This window comes from Oncorhynchus masou, chromosome 22 (genome assembly GCF_036934945.1).
Source record: "Oncorhynchus masou masou isolate Uvic2021 chromosome 22, UVic_Omas_1.1, whole genome shotgun sequence".
Lineage (NCBI taxonomy): Eukaryota > Metazoa > Chordata > Actinopteri > Salmoniformes > Salmonidae > Oncorhynchus > Oncorhynchus masou.
The window spans coordinates 59,472,222-59,491,446 of NC_088233.1; the positions used below are offsets into that span (position 1 = coordinate 59,472,222).

At 42.9% G+C, this 19,225-nt stretch overlaps 1 protein-coding gene across 1 annotated transcript; it reads left to right on the forward strand.

The window, feature by feature from the left end:
• The first annotated feature begins 506 nt into the window (after positions 1-506).
• Positions 507-19,187, forward strand: ldha (lactate dehydrogenase A4). The gene is made up of 8 exons (XM_064930642.1): positions 507-644; positions 12,422-12,547; positions 15,029-15,146; positions 15,396-15,569; positions 15,907-16,080; positions 16,217-16,334; positions 18,026-18,149; positions 18,712-19,187. The coding sequence occupies exons 2-8, from the start codon at positions 12,422-12,424 to the stop codon at positions 18,874-18,876; spliced, it is 999 nt and encodes a 332-aa protein (XP_064786714.1). The 5' UTR covers positions 507-644; the 3' UTR covers positions 18,877-19,187.
• Positions 19,188-19,225: the final 38 nt, after the last annotated feature.

Below are 19,225 nucleotides of genomic sequence, written 5' to 3' on the forward strand. Positions count from 1 at the left end.
AACTTTACACCACCACATATGTAAAATACAACATGTGTAATACCAACTTACATATTTGTGTGGACTGTGTGTCCTGATATGTGTGTTTGTATGTGCATATGGATGTTTGTGCGTGTGTCTCCTCACAGTCCACATTGTTCTATAAGGTGTAGTTTTACAAAAAAATGTATCAGAATTTACTGCTTGCATGAGTTACTTGATGTGGAATAGAGTTCCATGTAGTCATGTCGCTGTGTAGTACTGTGTGTTTTTCAGAGTCCGTTCTGAACTTGGGGACTGTGAAGAGACCCTTAGTGGCATGTACGGTATGCATTGGTGTCTGAGCTTTGTGCTAGTCGTTGGTGAGCCTGCCCACAGCTGACCCCACCCCGTTCCTTGTGCCACAGTGAGTGGCTTCTCCATCCCATAGCACATTTGCTGTGCATGGACATGACATTTAACACGAGACACCGGGGACCCTCCCAGTGTGTCATGTCATCACGCAGCGTTTACCGTGCATCGCTCTGCTGCTTAAATACCGGGAACCTCCCCCACACACGCCAGTGCCATAGAAAAGCTGCATCCAGCCAGGGAAGAGGCCAGCCAAAGACATTCCAACTCGCATTTCAGTGTTGTTTCCACGTCACTTTCACGAAACCTTCAAGGTGAGACATCGGATTTTGTGATCAAGTAGGCCTAATGGGAAAACGTCAGACAAGATGTTATGTGTTTTGGCGAAATTTGAGGAATAATGGCCAGCAGTAGTTGGTTTCTGAAGTGAAATATAAAAGTTTTATAAGGGCATGATCAATGGTCATGTTTTACAGCTGATAGGTTTACGGTGACTTGAGGTTGACTAGGTGGACTTGAACTTGAGAAGTATACTCTGCTTACTTATTGCTACAATGTTAAGTGATGGAGATGCCTTGTGCTCACAGAGAGGGGTGTGTCACATTTATCAATTAGCTAGCAGTTTCTTAAGCATATTCAGTGATTGGTTTCTAGGAAGCAGATTATCGAAAACTAGATTATCACAAATTGTTGTAAAAGTAGGCATACACATTTCCTCCAGTTGCGCAAGTCTTTGAATGTGGAAAGAGTGTGAGAATATGAGGCTCTTGATACAGAGCAGTACATGTTTGCCAGACTTTTGTGATTTTTCTTTACGGTGGTTCATTTGGGCAACTTCAGTCTGGTCATAACCAGCGAAAAGGTTAGATGTACAGTAATATTGGTAATTATGGTAACCTAGAGGCAATGTATATCACTCTGAATTGTCTACTGCTCTACCTCAATCTGTATGCAGCCTGTTGCTGTATTAAGCATTTTAATTGTTTATGCTAAATATTTTGAATAAGACTAGTAATAGGCCTTAGACCTACTAGTAAATAGGCTGGTTACTGATCAAAGGATACATTTGTGAAGTGGCCAACTAAGTACAACATATCCTTATTATGGAAGGTCCTAATTATTATCCAGCTTATTTTGCCAATATTTCTAAGCTCTGTACATTTCCACCTATCCACTAAAGTTGACAAATGTAACATATATTACAAATTTGCTAAATTGTTTTATTTCATCTGGGACTGCCACAAACTGACAGATTTGAAGAGCTTGCTATGTCTTTTCAGACAATAAAAAAAGGACTAGATTGTGCCAAGAGCCATGCCCATCTGAGTTGCAATGCATCTTGGTAATGTTAGTTTATTAGCTTTCCTGCACAAGACCACTTGGTTTGATGTGCGTATCCTTAAATCATAGTTCTGCACTGAGTTTATGCCAGACATTGTTTTATAACTTTACTTGGGTAATTAAATAATGGTAGCCATGGAATGTATCCTTTTAAAAAACTCTAGCATCTACGCCATGTTTGGCTTGAAAAATGAGCAATGGATTTAGCAAGAGCACAAACAGATTTGGGACCAGGCTAAAAATGTTGTCTCTGTTTGAATATGCTAAAATGCATTTTTCCTTCTTTCCTCCAATCCTTACAAAAGTAACTGATCTAACATGATTTTATAGGAATTATATGAAGACTATTTGAACTGGGCCAGTCTCTCATCGCTTTCATGTCAACAACAAGCGGTGTCATATAGTCTTGTCAGGTGTCTTTTATGACCCACAGCAGAAAAACAAATTAGAGGCTGGCAGATAGGCAAGACTTCGACCCAGATGTTTGGAGCAGCAGATAGATTGACAGTCAGAACTGGCACACTGTAGCCTGGGATGGTTCAGTGGACGAAGCCGCTGCCTCTGGATAACATGTACTGTGCAGTGTACTAGCATTGCGAGCATGAGTTTGAATCTCACACAGCAATTTCTATCTACTTTGCTCTCTATCCAAGAAACACAGAAAAACACAAAGGGAGTGGGAATATCCCACTCCTTAATGACCGGCAATGCCTGAAGACGAGTTCGTAAATTACATTTTAATTTGTCGCATACACACTTAGCAGGTGTTATCGCAGGTGCAGCGAAAAGCTTAGGTTCCTAGCCCCTATCAATCAATACAGTAAATGTCAAATAAGCACACAATAATAACAATTTTAATACAATCAAACATTTATTACAGTAGTAGAGTTACTTGATGTGGATAAATAATATGTCAACCTTATTAAAGTGACCAGTGTTTAGTCACCAAGGTGCAGGGTAGAGTACCCGGTGGTAGCCGGCTAGTGACAGTGACAAAGTGGCAGAGTACAGTCGTGGCTAAATGTTTTGAGAATGGCACAAATATTAATTTCCAAAGTTTGCTGCTTAAGTGTCTTTAGATATTGTTGTCAGATGTTACTATGGAATACTGAAGTATAATTACAAGCATTTCACAAGTGTCAAAGGCTTTTATTAACAATTACATGAAGTTGATGCAAAGAGTCAATATTTGCAGTGTTGACACTTCTTTTTCAAGACCTCTGCAATCTGCCCTGGCATGCTGTCAATTAACTTCTGGGCCACATCCTGATTGATGGCAGCCCATTCTTGCATAATTAATGCTTGGAGTTCGTAAGAATTTGTGGGTTTTTGTTTGTCCACCCACCTCTTGAGGATTGACCACAAGTTCTCAATGGGATTAAGGTCTGGGGAGTTTCCTGGCCATGAACCCAAAATATCGATGTTTTGTTCCCCGAGCCACTTAGTTATTACTTTTGCCTTGTGGCAAGGTGCTCCATCATGCTGGAAAAGGCATTGTTCGTCACCAAACGGTTCCTGGATGGCTGGGAGAAGTTCGGGAATGTGTTGATACCATTATTCATGGCTGTGTTCTTAGGCAAAATTGTGAGTGAGCCCACTCCCTTGGCTGAGAAGCAACCCCACACATGAATGGTCTCAGGATGCTTTACTGTTGGCATGACACAGGACTGATGGTAGCCCTCTCCTTGCCTTCTCCGGACAAGCTTTTATCCGGATGCCCCAAACAATCGGAAAGGGGATTCATCAGAGAAAATGATATAACCCCAGTCCTCAGCTGTTCAATCCCTGTACCTTTTGCAGAATATCAGTCTGTCCCTGATGTTTTTCTTGGAGAGAAGTGGCTTCTTTGCTGCCCTTCTTCACACCAGGCCATCCTCCAAAAGTATTCGCTGTGCGTGCAGATGCACTCACACCTGCACTCACACCTGCCTGCTGCTATTCCTGAGCAAGCTCTGTAAGGTTGGTGCCCCGATCCCACAGCTGAATCAACTTTAGGAGACTGTCCTGGCGTTTTCTGGACTTTCTTGGGCGCCATGAAGCCTTCTTCACAACAATTGAACCGCTTTCCTTGAAGTTCTTGATGATCCGATAAATGGTTGATTTAGGTGCAATCTTACTGGCATCAATATCCTTGCCTGTGAAGCCCTTTTTGTGCACGTGTTTCCTTGCAGGTAACCACAGTTAACAGAGGAAGAACAATGATTCCAAGCACCACCCTCCTTTTGAAGCTTCCAGTCTGTTATTCGAACTCAGCATGACAGAGTGATCTCCAGCCTTGTCCTTGTCAACACTCACACTTGTGTTAACGAGAGAATCACTGACATGACATCAGCTGGTCCTTTTGTGGCAGGGCTGAAATGTTTTTGAGGGATTCAGTTCATTTGCATGGCAAAGAGGGACTTTGCAATTAATTGTAATTCATCTAATCACTCATTCATAACGTTCTGAAGTATATGCAAATTGCCATCATACAAACTGAGGCAGCAGACTTTGTGAAAATTAATATTTGTGTCATTCTCAAAACTTTTGGCCACGACTGTAGGGTACTGGGCAGAGGGCAGGGTACTGGGCGGAGGCCGTCTAGTGGTGGCTGTTTAACAGTCTGGTGGTCTGGGGACAGAATCTGTTTATCAGTCTCTTGTTCCCAGCTTGAATGCACCTGTACTGTGAACAGGCTGTGACTCGGGTGGCTAAGGTCCTTAATAATCTTCTTAGACTTCTTACCATATGGGTGACATATGACCTATAACACAAGTATTCAAACCCATGGGCCTTGAGGGTCAGAGCACATGAATGACCTACTGTGAACATCTGCTGCGACACTTGACACCAATTGGAGCTCGCTGAGTGCTCACCGGCATGTTGGTTGGGTTTTCAAGTGCTCTTGTTACCAGCCACATGCGGGCGGCAGTTTGAGATTGTCCCAAATGGTACGCTATTTTCTACATAGTGAACTACTTTTGACAAGAGCCATATGAGCCCTCGTCAAAAGTAGTGCACTATATAGGAAATAGGGTGCCATTTGGGAAATATTCTCATTTTCAAGTAAAGTGAAGGTCACAGTATACTGTACCGCGATATATGATAATGTCATCGTGCAACGGTCCTTCACCAGAGGAAGATCAGACCTGAATACCCCCGGCTCAATCGACGAGTAGTGAATTAATAGTATGGTAACAGGTGTGATGGCTTCAAGATTTGAACTTAGACTGATGGTGAAGTTTGGTGCCAGCACATGGATACCCCATACCCTCTCTTCCCCCTCCCTCTCTTGTCCACTTTCTTTCTCTCTCGTACAGTACCACTTTCAGTTATTAAAGCTCTAAGTATTATTTTTACTACTGGATACACCTCTTCTCCAATAGGTAATGTTATGTCAACATCAACACTTTGTGCAACACTAAGCAATGTAGAAACAGGAACTTATCTTCAATGCCTATTCTTTTGAAAGTATTGTTTTTCTAAATTGCACCAAGTAATAGCTAAATGGCACCCTGTAGTTACTCTTTTATAAAGCTTCTATTGTAGTGGGCATTTTCATGTTATAAATAAGCAGGACACAAAATGGCTACCTATATTGCTCAATGATTTCACAGCCACAGAATATACTGTGTTTTGGTATTAGATTCTCTCCCTTTCTTTATCCACTCTGTAGTCTCTGATATAGGCCTAATTGTGTGCTCCGTGCTGACAAAGAAACAACCAGCCCCTCCAGTGTGTGAGCTCAGTCCTCAGATCTCCAACATAATCTAGGTAGAATCAGGACTTCCAAGGCAGCTGTCTAGGTCCCTTTCTTTTGTCTATGTATGCGGATGACTCAACACTATACACGTGAGCTGTGTGCTAAGCCTTTGAGCGAGCGAGAGAGGGAATATGATTTTGATAGCTGGCACTGGTCTGAATGACTCAACAGCCCCCGCAAGGAGAGAAGGAGAACTGTGTTTTTTATTGACCGTTTCAACATTTGTATTTGCTTTTGTTCAGGAATATTTTCCATGATAATTAAGTTCTTGTACATGCCTGTGTCCATATTCACACAATGCTGGAGTGGCTAAGTCATCAAGAACCAGGAAGAATAAATAGTGCCCATGATGCATAATAGTGAGCCATGGCAACCAGAAACAGGTCCAGGCAGAGGGTGAGAGATAGATAAGCATTGCTATGGAGACCCAGCATCGCTGTCAGTCGAAAGGAAGATGAGGATTGAATGATGGCCTGCAGAGTTGGGCAAAATAACTTACTGTTAGCAACCAAGACATTTTAAATATGATAAAAGGAAAGTCATTGAGTTGAAAATGCCTTGTTACTTGTGGGGATACTAACTCCATAGAAAAGATTTAAAAAAGCTCATGCTTTTATTTTTTTTAAAGCTAACAATATCCTGTTCATAGTCGACTCTGAAATGACAGAATCTAAGGACTAAACATACAAAATAAATATATACACTACCGGTCAAACATTTTTGAACACCTACTCATTCAAGGGTTGTTTTTATTTCTACATTGTAGAATAAGTGAAGACATCAAAACTATGAAATAACATATATGGAATCATGTACTAACCAAAAAAAGTGTTAAACAAATATATTTTATATTTGAGATTCTTCAAATAGCCTTCCTTTGCCTTGGCAGCTTTGCACACTATTGGCATTCTCTTAACCAGCTTCATGAGGTGGTCACCTAGAATGAATTTCAATTAACAGGTGTGCCTTCTTAAATGTACATTTGTGGAATGTCTTTCCTTCTTAATGTGTTTGAGCCAATCAGTTGTGTTGTGACAAGGTAGGTGTGGTATACAGAGGATAGCCATAATTGGCAAAAGACCAATGTGACCATATTTATGGCAAGAAGAGCTCAAATAAGAAAAGAGAAACTTGAATGTTTCTTCCAGTGCAGTTGCAAAAACCATCAATGAATGGTTATTGATGCTATGATGAAACTGGCTCTCATGAGGACCACCACAGGAAAGGAAGACCGAGAGTTAACTCTGCTGCAGAGAATAATTTCATTAGAGTTAACAGCCTCAGCAATTGCAGCCCAAGTAAATGCTTCACAGAGTTCAAGTAACAGACACATCTCAACATCAACTGTTCAAGGAGACTGCATGAATCAGGCCTTAATGGTCAAATTGCTGCATAGAAACCACTACTAAAGGACACCAATTAGAAGAAGAGACTTGCTTGGGCCAAGAAACATATGCAATGGAAATTAGACTGGTGGAAATGTGTCCTTTGGTCTAGAGTCCAAATTGGAGATTTTTGGGTCCAACCGCCATGTCTTTGTGAGACACTGTGTGGGTTAATGGATGTTCTCCGCATGTGTATTTCCCACCGTAAAGCGTGGAGGTGGTGGTGTTATGGTGTGGGGGTGATTGGCTGGTTACACGGTCTGTGATTTATTTAGAATTCAAGGCACACTTAACCAGCATGGCTACCATAGCATTCTGCAGCGATACGCCATCCCATCTGGTTTGGGCTTAGAGGGACAATCATTTGTTTTTCAACAGGACAATGACCCAACATACCTCCAGGCTGTGCAAGGGCAATTTGACCAAGAAGGAGAGTGATGGAGTGCTGCATCAGATGATCTGGCCTCCACAATCCCCCAACCTCAACCCAATTGCAATTGTTTGGGATGAGTTGGACCATAGAGTGAAGGAAAAACAGCAAACACTTGAGTGTGAAAACCTAGCAGCGTTGCAGTTCTTGACACAAACAAGATCTCCTGCCACTCCTATTTGCCACATCTTCAATTTAAGCCTACTAGAGAGTTTGTCTCCTCAGGCCTGGAGGGAAGCAAAAGTCACCTAACAATAGTAAAGTCCACCTTACTGGCTCAAACAGCCAACCAATCAGCCTGTTACCAACCCTTAGTAAACTTTTGGGAAAAATTGTGTTTTACCAGATACAATGCTATTTTACAGTAAACATACTGTAAAACATACTGATACTGCAGTAGCTAAGATGGAAAGAAGTCTGTCCATAATAAAGCGCAGCTCTGCCTTTTAACAACACTATCAACAATGCAGGTCCTAAAGGCCCTAGTTTTGTCACACCTGGACTACTGTTCAGTAATCGGGTCAGCTGCCACAAAGAGAGACTCATGAAAATTACAACTGACTCAGAACAGGGCAGCACGGCTGGCCAGTAAATGTACACAGGGAGCTAACATTAATGATATGCAAGTCAATCTCTCATGACTCAAAGTGGAGGAGAGATCGACTTCATCACTACTTATTTTTGTAAAAAAGTGTTGACTAGCTAAATGCACCAAGCTGTCTGTTTAAACTACTAGCAAACAGCTCAGACACCCATGCATACCACACAAGACATGTCACCAGAGGTCTCTTCACAATCCCCAAGTCCAGAACAGACTAGTGGTGGAAAGTACTTAAGTAAAAATACTTTAAAGTACTACTTAAGTAGTTTGTTGGGGTATCTATGCTTTACTACATATATTCTTGACAACTTTTACTTCACTACTATTATCTCTTGGAATTTGAAAGGCCTTAATAGTTCGATCAAATATTCCATCAGTCTTGATATCCTAGCAAGAAACCATATTAATATAGCAATGGTCCAGGAAACACACCTGTTCCAAAAGGACACACATAGAAGAAACCATTTGTACAAACTGGCTGCTTTTTCATCAGCCACAATCAAAACTAAAGCTGTAATCATAATGATATATAAGTTACTCAAAATAACCATCTTGGGTAAAAGTGAAAACCACGAAAGCAGAACCACTTTCCTTAAATATATCCATAATGGAAAGGGTAGCACCATGGTGTAGCTGGAGGAGAGCTAATTTCCGTCTTCCTCTGGGTACATTGGCTTCAATGCAAAACCTAGGAGGCTCATGGTTCTCACCCACTTCCATAGACTTACTCAGTAATTATGACATCTTCCGGAGGAGGTCCTCCAACCTATCAGAGATCTTGCAGCATGAGTTGACATGTTGTCCATCCAATCAAAGGATCAGAGGATGATTCTAGTACTAAAAGCATAGTCTACAGCTATATAGCACTGCAGTGTATAGAATGTGGTGAGTAATCCACGCTTCAAGATTGTTCTGATCATGCGGACCGGGATATGTTCCGGGTAGCCTCCGAGAATGACATTGACGTATATACTAATATGGTGACTGAGTTTATCAGGAAGTGTATAGGAGATGTTGTACACACTGTGCCTACCCTAAAACCTACCCTAACCAGAAACCATGGATAGATCGCAGCATTTGCACAAAAACTGCGTGAACCATCACATTTTACCATGGCAAGGTGACTGGGAATGTGGCCAAATACAAACAGTGTCAGTTTCGAGACAAAAAGTCAGTATAGAGACAAAGTGGAGCCGCAATTCATGGGCTCAGACACGAGATATATATGGCAGGGCCTACAGACAATCACTGACAACAATGGGAAAACCAGCCACACCGACATCCTGCTTCCGGACAAGCTAAACACCTTCTTTGCCAGCTTTGAGGATAACACAGTGCCACAGACTCGGCCCGCTACCCAATGACGGTGGGCTCTCCTATGTGGTTGACGTGAGTAAAACATTTAAGTGTGTTAACACTCGCAGGGCTGGCAGCCCAGACGGCATTGCTAGCCGCATCCTCAGTCATGCGCAGACCAGCTGGCTGGAGTGTTTGCGGACATATTCAATCTCTTCCCAAACCAGTCTGCTGTCCCCACATGCTTCACGATATCCACCATTGTTCCTGTACCCTAGAAAGCAAAGGTAACTGATCTAAGTTACTATCTTCCCATAGCATTCACTTCTGTCATCCTGAAGTGCTTTGAAAGATTAGTCAAGGATCATATCAACCTCTACCTTACCTGACACCCTAGACCCACTTCAATTTGCTTATCGTCTCAATAGATCCACAGACGATGCAATCGCCATCGCACACTGCCATATCCCATCTGGACAAGAGGAATACCTATGTAAGAATGCTGTTCATTGACTATAGCTCAGCATTCAACACCATAGTACCCTTCAAGCTTATCATTAAGCTTGAGGGCCCTGTGTCTGAACCCCGCCCTGTGCAACTGGGTCCTGGACTTCCTGACAGGCTGCCTCCATGTGGTGAAGGTATGAAACAACACCTCTACTTCCCTGATCCTCAACACTTGGGCCCCACAAGGATGAGTGCTCAGCCCCTCCTGTACTCCCTGTTCACCCATGACTGAGTGGCCACGCACGCCTCAAATCAAATTTATTTATATTGTCCTTCTTACATCAGCTGATATATCAAAGTGATGTACAGAAACCCAGCCTAAAACCCCAAACAGAAAGCAATGCAGGTGTAGAAGCACGGTGGCTAGGAAAAACTCCCTAGAAAGGCCAAAACCTATGAGGAAACCTAGCGAGGAAACAAGTTATGAGGGGTGGCCAGTCCTCCTCTGGCTGTGCAAGGTGGAGATTATAATAGAACACGGCCAAGATGTTCAACTGTTCATAAATGACCAGCATGGTCAAATAATAGTAATCAGTAAACAGGTCAGGGTTCCATAGCCGCAGGCAGAACAGTTGAAACTGGAGCAGCAGCACAGCCAGGTGGACTGGGGACAACAAGGAGTCATCATGCCAGGTAGTCCTGAGGCATGGTCCTCCGAGAGAGAGAAAGAAAGAAAGAGAATTAGAGAGAGAGCATACTTAAATTCACACAGGACCCCGGATAAGACAGGAGAAATACTCCAGATATAACAGACTGACCCTAGCCCCCCGACACAAACTACTGCAGCATAAATACTGGCAGCTGAGACAGGAGGGGTAAGGAGACACTGTGGCCCCATCCGATGATACCCCCGGACAGGGCCAAACAGGCAGGATATAACCCCACCCACTTTGCCAAAGCACAGCCCCCACACCGCTAGAGGGATATCTTCAACCACCAACTTAACATCCTGAGACAAGGCCGAGTATAGCCCACAAAGATCTCAGCCACGGCATAACCCAAGTGGGGGGCGCCAACCCAGACAGGAAGACCACGTCAGTGACTCAACCCACTCAAGTGACGCACCCCTCCTAGGGATGGCATGGAAGAGCACCAGTAAGCCAGTGACTCAGCCCCTGTAATAGGGTTAGAGGCAGAGAATCCCAGTGGAAATAGGGGAACCGGCCAGGCAGAGACAGCAAGGGCGGTTTGTTGCTCCAGTGCCTTTCCGTTCACCTTCACACTCCTGGGTCAGACTACACTCAATCATAGGACCTACTGAAGGGATGAGTCTTCAATAAAAACTTAAAGGTTGAGACCGAGTCTGCGTCTCTCACAAGAGTAGGCAGACCATTCCATAAAAATGGAGCTCTATAGGAGAAAGACTTGCCTCCAGCTGTTTGCTTAGAAATTCTAGGGATAATCATCAAGTTAGCAAACATCACAACAGCAGTAGGCCTGAATGCCAACAATGACGAGACAGCCTACAGGGAGGAGGTGAGGAGAATAACCTCTCACACAATGTCAACAAAACAAAGGAGCTGATCGTGGACTTCAGGAAACAGCAGAAGGAGCAGCCCCTATCCACATCCATGTACTGGTGTTCTCTGGACGTTTTGGAGATGGCGATGAATGGCGATGAATTCAAAGGGCACTCTGATGATTGGCAGGGGAACCAATGCGTTCCATAAGTTTGCTTTTGGGGAGGTGATTTGACACTCCTGGCAGCTGCGGCAATAGTCTTCCATGGTCTTTAAATGGTTTAACTTGGGTTAAATGTATTGGGGAGCCTTCCACAAGCTTCTCACAATAAGTTGGGTGAATTTTGGCCCATTCCTCTTGACAGAGCTGGTCAGGTTTGTAGGCCTCCTTGCTCGCAGACACTTTTCAGTTCTGCCCACAAATATTCTATAGGATTGAGGTCAGGGCTTTGTGATGGCCACTCCAATACCTTGATTTTGTTGTCCTTAAGCCATTTTGCCACAACTTTGGAAGTATGCTTGGGGTCGTTGTCCATTTGGAAGACCCATTTGCGATCAAGCTTTAACTTCTTGACTGATGTCTTCAGACGTTGCTTCAATATATCCACATAATTTTCCTTTCCTCATGATGCCATCTATTTTGTGAAGTGCACCAGTCCCTCCTGCAGCAAAGCACCCCCACAACATGATGTTGCCACCCCCGTGCTTCATGGTGGGGATAGTGTTCTTCGGCTTGCAAGCCTCCCCCTTTTTCCTCCGAACATAACAATGGTCATTATGGCCAAACAGTTCTATTTTGTTTCATCAGACCAGAGGACATTTCTCCAAAAAGTATGATCTTTGTCCCCATGTGCAAACCGTACTCTGGCTTTTTTCATGGCGGATTGGAGCAGTGGCTTCTTCCTTGCTTAGCGGCCTTTCAGGTTATGTCGATATAGGACTCGTTTAACTATAGCTATAGGTAATTTTGTACCTGTTTCTTCCAGCATCTTCAAGGTCCTTTGCTGTTGTTCTGGTCTTTCTACGAACTGAGGTACTCAACCTGCTTTACATAGTAAGGGGGAAACTCACCTTACCCACCACCATGATGATGCACACAGCCATTTTGTGCCAGAATGCTCACCACACATTAGCTAGCATGGTGAAGAGGCGTGGATTGATATACATTACACCAATGAAAAAAAAAGAGTTGTATTAGCAGTTATTCGTATTAGCAGTAGAGAAAAGTAGGTACCAGAGCACAGTGCTGTTTCTTGCTCTGAGAGGATGTACTGAAGGAAAACTGAGGAGATCAGACTGACCCTCTCTCTTCCTTTTTATGTCTCTCAGATGACCACTAAGGAGAAGCTGATCACCCATGTGTTGGCTGGTGAGCCCGTTGGCTCCCGAAGCAAGGTGACAGTGGTTGGCGTCGGCATGGTTGGCATGGCCTCCGCAGTCAGCGTCCTGCTCAAGGTAAGACCGATGGAGGGATGGATGGAGGGGGTAAGGTGTGATCAGGGTTGAGTATGTGACTTTCTAAATGTAATCCGTTACAATTACTCGTGTCCCAAATGTTGATCAGTAACATACCTTTTGGATTACACAAATTCAGTAACGTAATCTGATTACTTTTAGATTACTTTCCCTTACGAGGCATTAGAAGAATACAATAATGAATATTACCAATTGAATGACATCTATTGCAGGATAAATCTGTGTTAGAGTTTACATAGCTGGCCATAAATGGATTTTGCATATTAATTTATGGGTTGGTTATGTAGGCTTATTTTAACCCATTGCTTTCAAATACAGATAATATGATTAGGTAATATTTTTACATTAAAAAAATGGTCAGATTTTCAGTCATTCCAATGACTTTGATATCACTTGCTCTTTAAGAATAGGTCTTGGAAATATTGAAATATAGATTTGCCATAAGCCAACAATTAAGAACTAAGATCTGACTTCCACAGAGTGGAGTTTTGTCAGCTAAGGGCTTATTAGCCTACTCTGTTATTTTTTTTTGTCTTGGAGGACTGATTGGGCTCATTGCTTAAAGTTGAAAAATAAATGCTGCTCTCATGGAATGGCATGCTTTAATTAAGAACTACCGAAAAGTGCAATTTGCACATAAAAATTTATTGATGTCATATGCTGCATTTGCTATAGGCCTATTTTTGACATTTTTGTTGGTGACACTTTGATATCTCGATAATTTGCAGTTGTTTAAGTATTTTCAAAAGTGTTTGAGCATGTTATGTTAGGCCTAACCTCTCACACAATGTCAACAAAACAAAAAGGTTGAAGGAAGGAAAACTGAGGGGTGAAAAAAAAAGAAAGGGTGACGTGTTCAATGCAGATATAACGTAGGGACGAAATAGAGTGGTTCGCTTCCAAAAAGTAGGCCGCAACTGGATACTCATCACGAAATTAGATTGAGCAATTAAAGCCCCACTCGTGGTCTTCTTAAATGAAACTCGTTTTTGACAGTATGGAGCACAATATCACAGAGACGTTTAGAAGAGAGGAACTCCCTGTGATTCACAGCAATGTGCTAGGTAGATAGGAATAATAACTGAATTTGGGGATGGGGGAGATTTTTTGTTGTTATTTAGCCTGGAAATCACGGAGGCCACGGTGTCTTTTGCAGATGAGCCCTGCATGAACACATTAATAAACCACAATTACTCTATAAATATCTATATAATTAAATTACACAATACATGAAAATCATACACAAAACATGAAAACAAGAAAATCATATAAAACAAACATTCTTCAGTAAAAAGGCCCTCTAATATCTGTCTGAATTACCCAAGAGGCACCAACTCCACCAACTTTAAAAGGTCAGACACACCCATGGGACTGTTAATCGTTTGCTGAGTGTTAGCAGTCAATCTCTTTTGTTTTCTCAGAGCAAGACCTTTGAAGTCATCAGCCACTCAGACTTGCTAAAATACTTCAAACCAGAATGTGGCAGCATTGTTTGGCAATGCATTTCGGTTCATATTGCTCATGGTCTAGATTCCAAACTATCTGCGCTGTTGTTGCTATTTTGTAGTAACCCCTTGTTGATACTCATCAGATGGCCACAGCTACATAACTTTAAAAAGAAAAGGAGAGCCGCGCACACACTAGGAGCTCTGATGCAATAATTTAATAACCTAATAACCAACTTTTCAACAGACAAGCTGTCTTCATCAGGGTATAACGACAAAACCTGCAGGTCACTAGTTTATATAGTTTCAAAGGACACACAGGTGTCTGTAATCATGGCCGGGTGTGGCTTGATATCACTGGTTAATTTACAGATAAAAATAGAACATGTAAAGAACATGAATGGATACCATACGATCACAGATACAATTAAGCTACATAGGCCTATAAACATTTACAATGAATAGCAAAATCACAATAATCACAAGAATGGCTTCAGATCAAAGTCTACATTGAGACCGAAGGGAGCGTCTTTAAATTAAAGATCCAGGCAGCCTCTCGTTTTTACAATTAATTGTCAAGGTCACCCCCTAGAAAGGGTGACATGTTCGATGCAGATATAACGTAGGGACGAAATAGAGTGGTTCGCTTCCAAAAAGTAGGCCGCAACTGGATATACGTTGAGTTTTTGCACCTAATGGTGCTACGATGCTCAGAGATTCTTACTTTTAATTTGCGCTTCATTTTACCCATATAGTGTTGCACTCAATGTCTGAAATGAACTGTATATTTTATTTTATTTAATATTGTGGTAAAAGGAATGGATTTGTAGGGCCAGTTTCCCCAGACACAGGTTAAACCTTGTCAGGGACTAACAAGCAGTTTCTATGGTGAAATTGCTTTCAGGCTAAGATTTAGCCTTCATCTTGTGTCTGGGAATCCTGCCGCTTAATTATATCCATATCCTTTTCTATATGGATTATATTCCTGAACCCTAACAAGCCTTGTGTTGACCAGGACCTGTGCGATGAGCTGTGCCTGATTGATGTGATGGAGGAAAAGCTGAAGGGTGAGGTCATGGACCTGCAGCATGGCAGCCTCTTCTGCAAGACCCACAAGATCGTGGGCGATAAGGGTGAGTGAGGAGTCATACACTTATGCGCACACACTAACACACGCACAAACGAGTTGTGCACACACACAAAGACACAAACAAACACACATATGCACAAACAAGTTGTGCACACACACTGATTTGTTGTGGAGGTGCTCGGAACCCTAGGTTGTATTTGTGTGTGTTTAATGTGCATCTTACCTTGAGTTGCCCACTGTTATATAATCAAACCCTGGTTACATTGTGTGTGTGTGTCCTCCCCCACTCCAGACTACAGTACAACCGCCCATTCCAAGGTGGTGGTGGTCACTGCCGGTGCTCGTCAGCAGGAGGGCGAGAGTCGTCTGAACCTGGTGCAGCGCAACGTCAACATCTTCAAGTTCATCATCCCCCAGATTGTCAAGTACAGCCCCAACGCTATCCTGCTGGTCGTCTCCAACCCCGGTACAAGAGGAGGCCGGGAGGGAGTAATTTGGTTGAACATGATCTAGTGACTTGATCATTACTCTAGAATTGTGCGAAGTCATTGACAGGTTTGAATTAGATGTTAGTGCTGGCCTGCTCACTCCGTAGCTCTCCAGGGCCAGGTTACATTATCAGGAACAACTGCATGGTATTTTTGCTGACAACTACAGTCCATACTCGAATTAGCAAAGTCAATGCTGGCTTTATACATATGAAAATGTAATTTAAGGGGTATGGTTAGGGTTTGTTTTCTTAACTCAAATTGTGATAACATTTGAACCCCCCCTTTCTCCTTTCTCTCCTCTGTCTATCCCAGTTGACATCCTGACCTATGTGGCCTGGAAGCTGAGCGGTTTCCCCCGTCACCGCGTCATCGGTTCCGGCACCAACCTGGACTCCGGTCGTTTCCGCCACCTTATGGGCGAGAAGCTGCACCTCCACCCCTCCAGTTGCCACGGCTGGATCATTGGAGAGCACGGAGACTCCAGTGGTATGTTGGCTATGGCTTCAAATCCACTCCGGAACCGTCTCTCTGTCCATACCATATTATGGAAAACCTTCATGGACATTGGTATCTATGACAGAAAGGTAACTGACTGGATACCTGTCTCTTTTCTTACTCCCAGTGCCCGTATGGAGTGGCGTGAACGTTGCTGGTGTTTCCCTGAAAGGCCTAAACCCACACATGGGCACAGACGCAGACAAGGAAGACTGGAAGCATCTCCACAAGATGGTGGTCGATGGGTGAGTCTTATAAAACACACATCACTATCTGTTCAATTACACTATATTACCAAACGTATGTGGACACCTGCTCGTCAAACATCTCAATCCAAAATAATGGGCATTAATATAAATTTGGTGGCCATTTTGCTGATATGACAGCTTTCACTCTTCTGGGAAAGCTTTCCACAAGATGTTGGAACATTGCGGCAGGGACTTGCTTCCATTCAGCCACAAGAGCGTTAGTGAGGTCAGGCAGCAGATGTTGGACAATTAGCCCAGGGTCGCAGTCTAAGTCATTGCTCTGTGCCACCCAGTCAAGTCCTTCCACACCGATCTCGACAAACCATTTCTGTACAGACCTTGCTTTGTGCACAGGGGCATTGTCATGGTGAAACATGAAAGGGCCATACTCAAACTGTTGCCAGAAAGTTGGAAGCACAGAATCGTCTCGAATGTCATATGCTGTAGCATTAAGATTTCCCTTCACTGGAAATAAGGGGCCTAGCCCGAGCCATGAAAAACAGCTCCAGACCATTACTCGTCCTCCACCAAACTGTACAGTTGGCACTATGCATTGGGGCAGGTAGCATTCTCCTGGCATCCGCCAAGTCCGTCAGACTGCTAGATGGTGAAGCGTGATTCATCACTCCAGAGAACGTATTTCCACTGCTCCTGAGTCCAATTGCAGCGAGGTTTTACAACACTTCAGCCAACGCTTGGCATTGCGCATGGTGATCTTAGGTTTGTGTGTGGCTGCTCGGCTATGGATAGCCATTTCATGAAGCTCCTGACGAACAGTTCTTGTGTTGATATTTCTTTCAGAGGCAGTTTGGAACTGGTTAGTCAGTGTTGCAACTGAGGAAACAATTTTTTACACACTACGTGCTTCAGCACTCATCGGTCCCACTCTGTGAGCATGTGGCCTACCACTTCGCGGCTGAGCCGCTGTTGCTCTTAGATGTTTTCACTTCACAATAACAGCACTTGCAGTTGACCAGGGCAGCTTTAGCAGGGCAGAATCTCTTATGGAGATAGCATTGCTGGCTGTGTGCTCGATTTTTGTCATCAACAGGTGTGCCTGAAATTACCAAATCCACTAATTTGAAGGGGTGTCCACATACTTGTACATATATAATTTACATCTGTCGAGGATCGTTTTAAAAAGGAAAATTACCATTTCTTATTGGACAAGTTCCGATAGATACCCCCCTTCCCCACCGAAAAATAGATTCTTTGTTCAGGATTAGGCCTAATTGGAAACTGGTCCTTAGAGTTTGATTCCAAATGAATCAATAAATAACAATAATGGAAGTAGAGAATAAATTACTTCACTCCCAATCAAATCCGATAAGAGTTTGGAGGAATGAGGATGGAATTTGGCCCTAGGCTAAGAGCCAGAAACATGCTGGAACTAGCACAGTAAGTACTGACTACGCCATTGTGTTACATCTTTACTGCACCTGGCATCTAGGTCTAAAGCAGTTAAGTTGATATGTAATGCTGTAGACTGTAAAGGTATAACTATTAATTACAAGTTATTCACAACCCACTTTAACTAGTTTCAAGGGAATTTGTCCCTGCTGTTTTCTAAATGTATTTTCCTGTAGTAGTTCTTAGCATTCACAATAGGAAAACCTATGCACTTTTCCTACAAAATTACAGTTTAAATGTGTTAAACTCCTCTCCTCATGTCTCTCTCTGTCATATAGTGCCTATGAGGTCATCAAGCTGAAGGGTTACACCTCCTGGGCTATCGGCATGTCTGTCGCTGACCTGGTTGAGAGCATCCTGAAGAACCTCCACAAAGTTCACCCTGTGTCCACCCTGGTCCAGGTAAGAAGTCCATCAGCCATGCTCTACATGTGCCTTGATGCCAAACATTTACATTTTATAGCAGTCTTATCCAGGGTGACTTACAGCGAGTGCATTAATTTAGATACTACCATACTACTCGTAGCTAAGAGTGTGCTGAATCCATAACACTCCTGGTGGTTCCAATCAGGGGAAGAATACAGGAGAGTAAATGGTATAATCTATTACCAAACAGGTCTCAGAGGGTTTAAAGAAGATCGATGGATCTTTGGTTGTTGTAGCATAGCAGTGGGTGAACTCAACTTCAATGAAAAACACAGTCAGCACTCACAAATAAAGTATTTATATGAATGTTTTTCAAGAAAACTATTTGCTACACTGTATACCTAATGTGTGTTATGACTGAAGAGATAAGGATTAAGTTGGCTCTTTATACATAAATACATATCTGATAGCTTTATTTGGGCCAACCATAGTCAAAACAGGTCAAGGCCACAGATGAATGGACTTGACACACACTAATATTACACCAGTCCACCTGTGATCCATCCCTAATCAGACTCTCTTCTTCCCTCCCTCTCAGGGGATGCACGGTGTGAAAGACGAGGTGTTCCTCAGTGTGCCATGCGTGCTGGGCAACAGTGGTCTGACCGACGTCATCCACATGACCCTGAAGCCCGAGGAAGAGAAGCAACTAATCACCAGCGCCGAGACCCTGTGGGGCGTACAGAAAGAGCTCACATTGTAAAGCGGAGTGTTAATTTTATCAGTAATGAGACAATACTCAATCACCTATTTTTCCCAGACTAAAACCAATGATAAACGAGATGTCCTGAAACTATGACAAATGCAAATTAATTTTCATTTTAGTCTACGAAAATGTGACAAGACTCCCACGTGAGGCTATAATGGACATTCATGGTCGACTGATAACTAAAAGTAACGAAGGACGAAATTACAACAAAAAAAAATCTTGTAAAGATTGTCCCCTGTGCCATCTGGATATACTTACGATACGATTTACTCCAACCAAATAAAACTACCAGGATGATGAAACAACCAATCTGTTCTCTCTCCATGTGTGCGCATGCTATGCC